This window comes from Syngnathus leptorhynchus, chromosome 19 (assembly GCF_054491065.1).
Source record: "Syngnathus leptorhynchus isolate UIUO chromosome 19, UIUO_Slep, whole genome shotgun sequence".
Classification (NCBI taxonomy): domain Eukaryota; kingdom Metazoa; phylum Chordata; class Actinopteri; order Syngnathiformes; family Syngnathidae; genus Syngnathus; species Syngnathus leptorhynchus.
This window is the reverse complement of record NC_141213.1, coordinates 1,564,367-1,574,634: the sequence shown is the minus strand read 5'-3', so window position 1 is coordinate 1,574,634 and position 10,268 is coordinate 1,564,367. Positions and strand designations below refer to the sequence as shown.

Here is a 10,268-nt window from a genome sequence, read left to right as displayed (position 1 = left end):
TAAATCATTGCTAAGTAGATTGTAAAATCCCCCCTCTTGGTATCAGTGCATTAAGATTCTCCCGAGGGTGAACGAAGGGGAGAAAATGGCAGCGTGAGACAATCTCAATAAAGAGAAGGCAAATCGTACCATTGCAATTCACTTGGAAGTTGGCCGGAAGCCGGCAGCGGTGAGAAGGAGCTACCCGAGAGGTGATGACAAGTTGTGGAATGCATTTGGGCCCCATTCCCAGTTCTGTGGTGCGCACTTTAAGAGGTCCGCTGGGTTATGCTGCAAATACACAGAAAACATTTAGTCCAGAACAAAAGATTGAGTGATTTTTATCAATTAAATCAATTGTCCTGGCCGAGACAAACTCAGGTAGCTAGTCTGAAAGGCAATCTGAGATTTTGCTCCTCCAGAAATATTTGTGCTGCTTCGCAACAAATGCAATGCAAATTTCTTCTCCCATGTCATTTCAAGGGTTCCATAGTATGACCCTTTTAGGGTACAAAAAAAAAAGACTCAAAATGGCCCCTAATAGAAACAGGTTTCACTTTAGAAAAACAACAACTAATACCCTCATAGTACAATAGCTTCCACACATAATTAATATAGGCAAATTAAAATCAAATAATACTTTTTATTTTCTGACAAACACGGAAGAAATATATTTGTAATTTATTTAATTTTTTATTTAAACACCTCCATCGTTAACTAATGCATGGTCTTGATACCTCATGCAATAACATTGAATTGTGTCAATGTGATTAAGGTAAACAAACATACAGAAACTAAGTACAAGCCGAAACATGTCACAAATATTTTGTTTGTGATAAAACAACCAGTAAAATAATTGACAAGTGAAAACAAAATGAACATAGTACAACAGAAACTAAATATATATAGACAAAGGAATGGTGCCAGTGCGCATGACGTTACCTGTTGTGACGCAGTTGAAATTTCTTCCGCATCTCTTCATCCTTTAAAATTCCCTTTTTGGCTAAAGTAATATACTCTTGCAAAAAAAAAACTAACCAACCAAGTAAAAACTGACTAAAGTTATCGCAAACTCATATCCGAAGAAATGTAGCTCTCCTAAATTGATTGCTTCTTGCATTAATCAGCGCACTTCTATCGGTTGCGTTTTCAAGCAGGAAAACTACAATTCCCACAAACCCCCGCGTCGGTGTTGCTATCATGTGATTCAAGTTAAAGCCAGCAAGCGTAGTCTAGCCGTCAACAAGCATCACGCGTGTACTGTCGTGATTATTTTTATTGTCATGCCGGGATAATAACCGTGCTGGTGGGGACCTCCAAGTAGGTTTCAACTCCGGTCAAAGCGTATTTATTGTCGGATAAGACGTGACGTAACGATGGCGGGAGTGATGGAAGAGGTAAGACTAGCATGCTAACGTTAGCCGGCTAATGTTGTCACTACTAAACTAACTCGTTGAACCTCAAATGTAGACTTACTGTATTCATGTACAGCTAGGCGGCCTCTCTAAAGTCTGAAAACTTAGGCAAAGATGCATATTTTCCATATTTTATTCAAATGAAACAATAAAAATCATCTGAAATAAGTTCATTTGCTGATGGATTGTTTATGAATTAGGCTGATGATATACAATCCAGATATCAGTGCCTTGTACTACTTGACCATCGAGTGGAATCTAATTTAATCTGTGTTTCCTACAACAGAGGAGACAACCAAGTGAGGAATTCACAGATGAATCTGAGGTAAGATCAATAAATACAACCACTGGTCCATCTGTCAAGAATGAGTATGAGTTGCTCAATGTACTCTTATATCTGTACTGTCAACATCAATGTCAAGCGTTTGCTTTTCTTCTGCCGGCACCGAGCAACACTTTGGGGCCGGTGCGTCACGGGCTGAATATTACTCCCAAATCGGCTTTATAAGCGATGCTGCACAGTCTGTGGGGTGCATCAACTCCAAATACTGCGTGTGTGCGCTCTCATGTCCTGCTGAGCTGGAGGGGGGGGGGCCGATGGTGGGACAAGAGCGTGGAAAAAGTGTTATTTTCCAAAACAATCCTTTCCCACTCCACAATGCCATATCTCGGCTATTTCCTGTGTATTACGGTGGTGAGAGCTTTGACGCGAGGGCATTCGTCACGGGCTTGGCCGCCCTATCGAACGAGAAAAAAAAAAAAAATCTGAACTGTATCCCTCTGCTCAGAAACTTTTGCCATCAAGCGTCGCACAATTGGCCTCGTTTTCATCCGAAGTCACAGTTTTACAGTTCAAACCGAGGATAACGTCCCTTGACCGTTCACGTTGTGGTCGGCATTTTAATAGATGGGATGGGGGGGGGGGGATCCATGACATATGTTGCATCCTTGGCCCAATTTGCATCAGCCACACGAGCTCCTCGATGAATTGGATAAAAAAAATCATCAGATTCATTGATTATTTAAATCGTCTCGCGCCATCAGTTTTTGTGGCCACATCACAGATTTCATCATCCTCATATTGCAGATTATTTGCAACATTGCAGGATTTTGAGCTCACGTCCGGGATGTCGCTTGTAATGAAAACTGTTGGAAGGAGTGTCGGTCATCCAGCGGATCTTCTTTGTCCCCCAGGAGGACGACAGCGAGGAGGAACCCAAGCTGAAATACGAACGGCTGTCCAACGGCGTGACGGAAATCCTCCAGAGCGACGCCGCCAGCTGCATGACCGTCCACGACAAGGTAATGTTGGTGCGGCATCCCGTCTCGCCACCCCTTTGCCAATCCGCCTCGTGGGGCCATTCTTTTCTCACCTGCGCGTACGGCCGCTCCTCGCAAGGAGACGCGCCAGACGCCGTTGTCGTGCTCCCGTGCACCTGCCGTCGAGGGGGTTTTCTTCAAGATGACGAATCATCTCGACAGCGGGAACACGGGTCGGACCTTCATTGCCTCCGCTAAAGAGCTTCCTGGTCGGATGGTCACTTCGTGAACGATTGAACCAGTTTTCTGGAGTGCTCATATTTGAACTCTTTTTGTTCACTTTTTTTCCTCTTTTTTACTATATTTTACTTGTATTTTTTTTTTTAAACTATTTCTTTTGTTAGGTTTTAATCATATTTTAAATAAAATACCCCTTCAATAGATATTTTTATTAGATATTTAGGGGCTTCCAATCTCAAGCAGCCTTCCCCGAGTCAAGCGAGGACCCCCGCGTGGTCACAGCCGCCCCACCAACAATTTTTACTTTCCACGGCAAACGCACACATGCGGCCTCATATCTAAAGCGTCTGAATGGGGATTTCCGTTTGAACAATCCCCCGTTCCGATAAATCCCTTTTAAAAGTTGCTGCGCCTCACGAGCCTCCAACCCTTTTCTTTCTTTCTTGCTTTATTTATTTTTATTTGCTGCTTATTTTATTTGGGGAAGATTGCAGTGGGCTCTGTGTGACACGCTCAGCTGTGCCTGTAAATATAAGCATTTCATTATAGGCTGCACTCAAGCATGCTGCTGGGCCACATGCCGCCAGAGAAAGGCGGGGGTGGCGGGGGAGATTAGGCCGGGGCGGCAGGAACACACACTTAAAGTCACACTATTTCCCTTTTTACCCCCCCCCCCCCCCTCTTTCTTTTTCCCCAGTGGACACACACACACCACATGATGCACCGAGGAAAAAAACAAAACAAAAGCAAGAGACAAATGCTTTTAAATCATAGCTGTGTGCTTAGCAGCAAGAGGGTGAAGACAAGTCAGACGTACGGTGCATTTATTATGCTGAAGCCTTTTAATTTAAGAAGAAGAAATGCCATTTCACACTGCCTGACTTAATAAAGAGCAATGGCAATTTCACACTTTTGCTCACAAGCTCACCCGATCCGCACCCGGACGCCTTTTTTTTGTATATATAATCCCCTTCACCTACACACAAACACGGCTTCGTTTTATGATTCAAAAATCTTCAATTTCTCTTGTTGAATTTATACTTTTTTTATTTATTGCAGTTTCTTGCTCTGGGGACACATTTTGGGAAGGTTTTCCTTTTGGACATCCAAGGAAATGTCACCCAGAAGTTTGAAATTGTGAGTAAGAGCCACAGAATGCTTAGACTATCATAATAATGCGCATAAATCATTTTATTTTATTTTGTACATTTTTTGTTTTGGAAGAGTCTGGAACGGATTGATAACATTTTCATTCATTTCAATGGCGAAAGATGATTTGAGATGACGCCACATCGCTTCTGTTCCTCTAGAGTTCGGTAAAGATCAACCAAATCAGCCTGGACGAGAGCGGCGAGCACGTGGGCATCTGCTCCGAGGACGGCAAGGTCGGACATCTTCCATCTCACTGATCACACGTGCGTGCGGCACGGGGTCCTTCTCCATCGGCACTGCCAAACTTGATGCTAACGCTGGCGGACGGAAATATTGAGCAGGTTTTCACGGCGCCACTGTTAACCTGCCATTTAATCTCGGGAAATGATCTTCTACTGATGCTTATCGTAATTAAGAGCCTCCCAGGCGAGATGCGCTCCCACTTGATTTCAGGAGGCCCTTCTAATCCTTACAAATCTAACGTAATCCTTAATTGCCGATGAGATGCCTTCGGGATCTGGTGTTATTCCGACCCCACCCCACCCCCGATGGCCGGGATGCACTAATGGCAACTCGCCGGTCCTCTTACAGCACACAAGAGGTGGCGACAGAGTCCAAGATTAGCAAGCTTCTAAAGCCCGCAGGGTTGTTTTTTTTTTTTTTTCTCCCCGGAATCAAGGTGTGCACTAATTGGCGACCTGGTGGAGCAAATCAAAGTCGGGTTTTCCACAGTTTTTCCCCCCCAAGGTCCGGGCTAGTTTCAGAGGCGGCAATTAAAGCGGAGGTGATGCGTTATTCACCTTTTGTTATTCCTTTTTTTTTTTTTTTTTTTTTTCAGGTGCAAGTGTTTGGCCTCTACACAAGAGAAGGCTTCCACGAGAACTTTGATTGTCCCATCAAAGTAAGTAAGATTGGATTGCTATCCCCCCAAAAAAATCACTTTCCCTCATCCAAATGCTCTCTGGCCTCTGTTGCGCTGCTCCAATTTGTTGGTCCATTCTTTCTCGTCATCCTTAACTGGAATATTGCAAAACATCAATCCCGTTTCACTTTGCCAAATGCTAACGGTGTCGTCTGTCTCGCTAGGTGGTGGCGTTACACCCGCACTTCTCCAGATCCAACTACAAGCAGTTTGTCACCGGCGGCAACAAGGTAGCTTCGAATAGAATTTTCACCACCTCATTCACAGGTACACATTTGGGGACCTTCTATTCTCAAATCCGTTATTGGTGGTACAAGCTCGCTACGGCTAAAGGAGACCATCTTTCTTTTTTTGGTCCGCTGTGGAAAACAACAACAAAAAGTGCCTTTTCTGTCTCTTTGGAGTGCTCTCTGGAGAGCGGCCCATTTTCTCAAAGTGCTTTCCAGCAATCTCGGGGAACGAATGAATCATTATAGTGATGCCACACAGTGCTGCCTTGACTTACGAGTTTTTGCGTTGTGAGACAAATTTTTCGTTACGGGCGAGCTTACCGCTTGAGCCAAGAGAAAAATATCAAATGGGGTACCTAATGTTGTGACCGTAGAGTATACGTAATAATGCCAGGGATTATTTTTAGATCAAGGGTGCTGACATTTCGACATCAAGCAAGGTTTCTTTGGCGTCATTGTTAGCATGCCGCTTTGCCATTTTCTTTGAATCGCCGCCGATTCCTCTCGCTGAAGGCCTCGGCGAGGTGCCCGCCTCGGAAATCGATGCGCCTCGACGGGAAAGAAAAATTCAATGTTTGCCTCCGCCGTTCTTTTGTCGCGCCGTCTCTCGGTGGTGGGCTGAAGCGTTTATTAGGTGCTGATATTATCAAGCTTTTTGTATCACGACAGCACGTGTAGACATTAGTGCGGGCCTCTCGTAGCGATTGGAAACGCTCAGTCGCTAGCACTTGACATGCTAACAATATAGCAACCTAAAAGCACTGATTTAGAAGGATTTTACATATGGATCATGTTCATATAATAATAGTGATAATGAAAAAAAATCCCCTTAACATTTTTTCAGGCGCCTTGCACTTCTGGTTCTCAATATGAATGTTTATTGATGACTTTATTATTTTTTATTGTGCACTTAACAGAAAATGAATGGATGGTCATCCACCTAAGGTTGACTCCAGTGTGCTGTCTACTGTTCATGCACTGCCCTCTATTGGTCGCAGGGCGCCACTGCTCCACATTCTGCACTGACATTTTTCTTTTTCTCGCGGCCTCCAAGCTTCTCTTGTACGAGCGCAACTGGATGAACCGCTGGAAGATGTCGCTCCTGCACGAAGGTGAGGGCAGCATCACCAACGTGCAGTGGAGAAGCAACCTCATCGCTTGGGCCAACAACGTGGTACGCGGCCTTCCTCCGCCCTCGACCTTTGCGAGCACGCCCGGTCGAGACGTGACGCCCTTCATTCGTTCGGCTTAGGGCGTCAAGATCTACGACATCAGCACCAAGCAACGCATCACCAACGTTCTGCGGGACAACGTCAACCTGAGGCCCGACATGTACCCGTGTAGTCTGTGTTGGAAAGATAACACCACCCTCATCGTAGGATGGGGCACCTCCATCAAGGTTTGACCTTTTCATTTGAACCTGACATTTTCAAGCAACATTTGTGTCATTTCGCATCCTCCTTTGAAGATTTGTGCCGTAAAGGAGCGACATCCTACAGAAATGAGGGACCTGCCCAATCGTTATGTGGAAATAGGTATGGAAAGCTTCGGACATGTTTTTTTTTTTTCGTGACCAGACAATCAGTGAATCCCGTTTGTGCTGTTTAAGTTTCCGCCTTCGAGACAGAGTTCTTCATCAGTGGGCTGGCGCCGCTGGCCGATCAGTTGGTCACCTTGTTCTTCGTGAAGGAGAATGCCGAGCACGAGGTAAGGAAAACTTGACGGAAACCGTGAGCTCATTTCTTACGTTTGATTCCGGGGGGGGGGTCAGGATGCCGAGTTCCTGGCACGGCCTCGTCTCGACATTATTCAGCCTCTACCCGAGTCGTGCGAGGAGATCTCGTCAGACGCCCTGACCGTGCGCAACTATCAGGAGAACGAGTGTCGTGACTATCGTCTCGGTGAGACTGACCCGGCGACAAAAGCAGCAACTGTTTCATCTTGAAAGTTCTCGAGAGAATTGCGCACAATTGACCACAACTTATGTTATGGCGTGCAGAGCATTCGGAGGGAGAGTCGCTTTTCTACATCGTCAGCCCCAAAGACGTGGTGGTGGCCAAGGAGCGAGACCAGGACGACCACATCGACTGGCTGCTGGACAAGAAAAAGTACGAGGAGGCACTGATGGCCGCCGAGATCAGCTTCAAGAACATCAAGAGACACGATGTGCAGAAGATCGGCATGGCCTACATCAACCATCTGCTAGAGAAGGGTGACTACGACGGTGCCGCCAGGTTTCTCTTCCTAATACTCTCTGGCTTTTACGTTGCCGTGGCAACAATTTACACGGATATTTAGACAGTCCCGTATTTTCGGGAATAATACTAGATGCAGTTTTCTCATGCAGGAAGTGCCAAAAGATTCTCGGGAAAAACATGGAACTGTGGGAAAACGAGGTGTACAGATTCAAGACTATCGGACAACTGAAGGTGAGTCATGGCAAAGCAAGGTCAAGTCGGTATTCATTTCCCTTTCAAAATCAACATTTTCAATTGTAGGCCATCAGTCAGTATTTACCCAGAGGAGACCTGCGTCTTCGCCCGGCCATCTACGAAATGATCTTGCACGAATTCCTCAAAACAGACTATGAGGTACGTTGAATGTTGACCTTTTAAGCCCGTCATAGACTCAAAGTGTTTTTTATTTTATTTTTTCCCCTCCACCTGCCTGCCCGCTCAGGGTTTCGCCACGCTAATCCGGGAGTGGCCGGGAGAGCTTTACAACAACATGGCCATCGTCCAAGCCGTCACCGACCACCTGAGCAAGAACCCCATGAACCCCACCCTGCTCACCACGCTGGCCGAGCTGTGAGTCAGCCTTTTCGGACAAAAAAAAAAAAAAAAATGGATCCTGAAAATTAGACACACATGCACTGTACTCGTGTCTGATTTAATTTTGTCTGATTTCAGCTACACGTACGACCAGCGCTATGACCGCGCGCTGGAGATCTACCTGCGTCTTCGCCACAAAGACGTTTACCAACTCATCCACAAGCACAACCTCTTCTCCTCCATCGAGGACAAGATTGTGCTCCTCATGGACTTTGACAAAGAGGTTTGTGTCGCAACCCGCGTCACCACGACAACAATTGCCTTCGGGATTTTAATTTCATGTTTTGTTTTTGTTTTTTTGTATGCGCACAGAAAGCTGTGGACATGCTTTTGGATAATGAAGACAAAATATCAGTGAGTGCGATATCATGTTATTAATTTTTAAGGATAATTATGTTGTTCACAAAATCTTTTCTTTATTTTTAGATTGACAGGGTGGTGGAGGAATTGGCAGACAGGCCTGAGCTTCTTCATGTGGTCAGTAGACTCGCCCCTCCTCCATTTTGTTGTTGCGTTTGCCGCCGTAGTACTTTAACGCCTTTCCCGCTCGTCACCGGGCAGTACCTCCACAAACTGTTCAAGCGGGACCACCACAAAGGCCAGAGGTACCACGAGAAGCAGATCGGCCTGTACGCTGAATTCGACCGACCCAATCTGCTGCCCTTCCTGAGGGACAGCACACACTGTCCACTGGAGAAGGTACTCGTCCTCTTCATTCAAACGTTGAGGGTGATGCATTGTTGGTTCTTCTGTAAGGCCACCACTGACGTAGTAGGTTCCTCTTGCAGGCTCTGGAAGTTTGCCAGCAGAGACACTTTGTGGAGGAGACCGTCTTCCTGCTCAGTAAGAACAAATGCTGGAATTTTCTCAACGGCGGAGTTGATTTAACAGGAGCGCTTCCGCAGGCCGGATGGGGAATTGCAGACGGGCGCTGCAGATGATCATGAAGGAGCTGGGGGACGTGGACAAGGCCATCGAGTTTGCCAAGGAGCAGGACGACGCTGAGCTGTGGGAGGATCTCATCACCTACTCCATTGACAAGCCGCGTGAGAAGCCCAACTTAGACAATTTCAGAAAGTTGGCTTTGTTTTTTGCCCAATGAGTTTCACAACCTTTTCTTTGGTTTTGCCTTTCCAGCATTCATCACAGGACTGCTGAACAACATCGGCACGCACGTGGACCCCATTCTGCTGATCCATCGCATCAAGGAGGGCATGGAGATCCCCGACCTCAGGGATTCCCTGGTCAAGATTCTCCATGATTACAACTTGCAGGTTGATGCTCAAATTTGCTGTTTGTGTTTTATTTTTACAATAAAGCTTTCCTGTCTTGATTAGAAGACCTTCTCTCCTCTTCTTTAACAGATTATGCTTCGCGAAGGATGTAAGAAGATCCTGGTGGCCGACTCTCTGTCACTGCTTCAGAAGATGCATCGCACGCAGAGCAGAGGCATCGCCGTGGACGGTCGGTGCACAGAATTTTCTAGAGCCTGTAATACATGCCGTTGTGATATAAGTGTAAAGAAAAATGGTGTGGGTCAGATTTTCACATTGAAACTTCTATTTATACTTTTGTGGGCTTTTCTTTGCAGAAGAGAGCATTTGTGAATCGTGCCATGTGACAATTTTACCCTCAGGTATGTCACACTGGAACTTTTATTTCTAGTTTACAGTGCACTGGATGCTTTATCTATACATTCTATACTCGATTTGTGTTTCAGACATGGCCAAAGCTTTCAGCGTGGTGGTGTTCCATTGCAGACACATGTTTCACAAGGAATGTTTACCCTCCACGGGAACGGTTAGAAATATTAAAATCATTATCATCCAGCAGGAACGTTACATCTCGCCTAATATCTTTTTTATTTTTTTTCCCTCTTGTTTTTTTACAGACTCCCGGAGTGCAGTTTTGCAACATCTGCAGTGCAAAGAAGCGTGGGCCAGGGAGCGGCATCTTGGAAATGAACAAATAATTTATTTAAAAAACATCACCAAAAACGATATTCAAATCTGTGGACACCTTCTAATTGCTGGTAATGTAATTGGCCGACCAAGAAATAAAATCCTAATTTAAAAATTATTATGGATTACTGTTTGTTGTTGAAGGTTATTTTTGTCATATTGAGTCGTGTGCTAGTGGTTAGTATGTCTGCTTCACAATTTTTTTAGGTTCTTGGTTTGACTGTTTACCCCATGCGTGAATGGGTTTTCTCCAGTTATTACGACTTTCTCCCACGTTC

At 45.4% G+C, this 10,268-nt stretch overlaps 1 protein-coding gene across 1 annotated transcript; it reads left to right on the top strand.

The window, feature by feature from the left end:
- The first annotated feature begins 1,147 nt into the window (after positions 1-1,147).
- vps41 (VPS41 subunit of HOPS complex) lies at positions 1,148-10,105 on the top strand. The gene is made up of 27 exons (XM_085939509.1): positions 1,148-1,376; positions 1,681-1,719; positions 2,589-2,696; positions 3,954-4,031; positions 4,205-4,279; positions 4,885-4,947; positions 5,133-5,198; positions 6,253-6,372; positions 6,451-6,597; positions 6,667-6,733; positions 6,808-6,905; positions 6,970-7,099; positions 7,198-7,432; positions 7,546-7,627; positions 7,697-7,789; positions 7,878-8,005; positions 8,108-8,252; positions 8,342-8,383; positions 8,456-8,506; positions 8,591-8,728; positions 8,818-8,872; positions 8,935-9,075; positions 9,167-9,303; positions 9,394-9,493; positions 9,621-9,665; positions 9,750-9,829; positions 9,921-10,105. Exons 1-27 carry the CDS (start codon positions 1,356-1,358, stop codon positions 9,999-10,001), a joined length of 2,565 nt encoding a protein of 854 aa, XP_085795635.1. The 5' UTR covers positions 1,148-1,355; the 3' UTR covers positions 10,002-10,105.
- The last annotated feature ends 163 nt before the right edge of the window (positions 10,106-10,268 follow it).

What these genes read in the sequence shown, in the direction of transcription:
- vps41 (XM_085939509.1), top strand. Translation starts at nt 1,356, where the DNA reads ATGGCGGGAGTGATGGAAGAG. An exon ending in TCACCCAGAAGTTTGAAATT is followed by an intron (nt 4,032 to 4,204) that starts GTGAGTAAGAGC and finishes CTGTTCCTCTAG; the next exon opens with AGTTCGGTAAAGATCAACCA. An exon ending in AGACTATCGGACAACTGAAG is followed by an intron (nt 7,628 to 7,696) that starts GTGAGTCATGGC and finishes TTTCAATTGTAG; the next exon opens with GCCATCAGTCAGTATTTACC.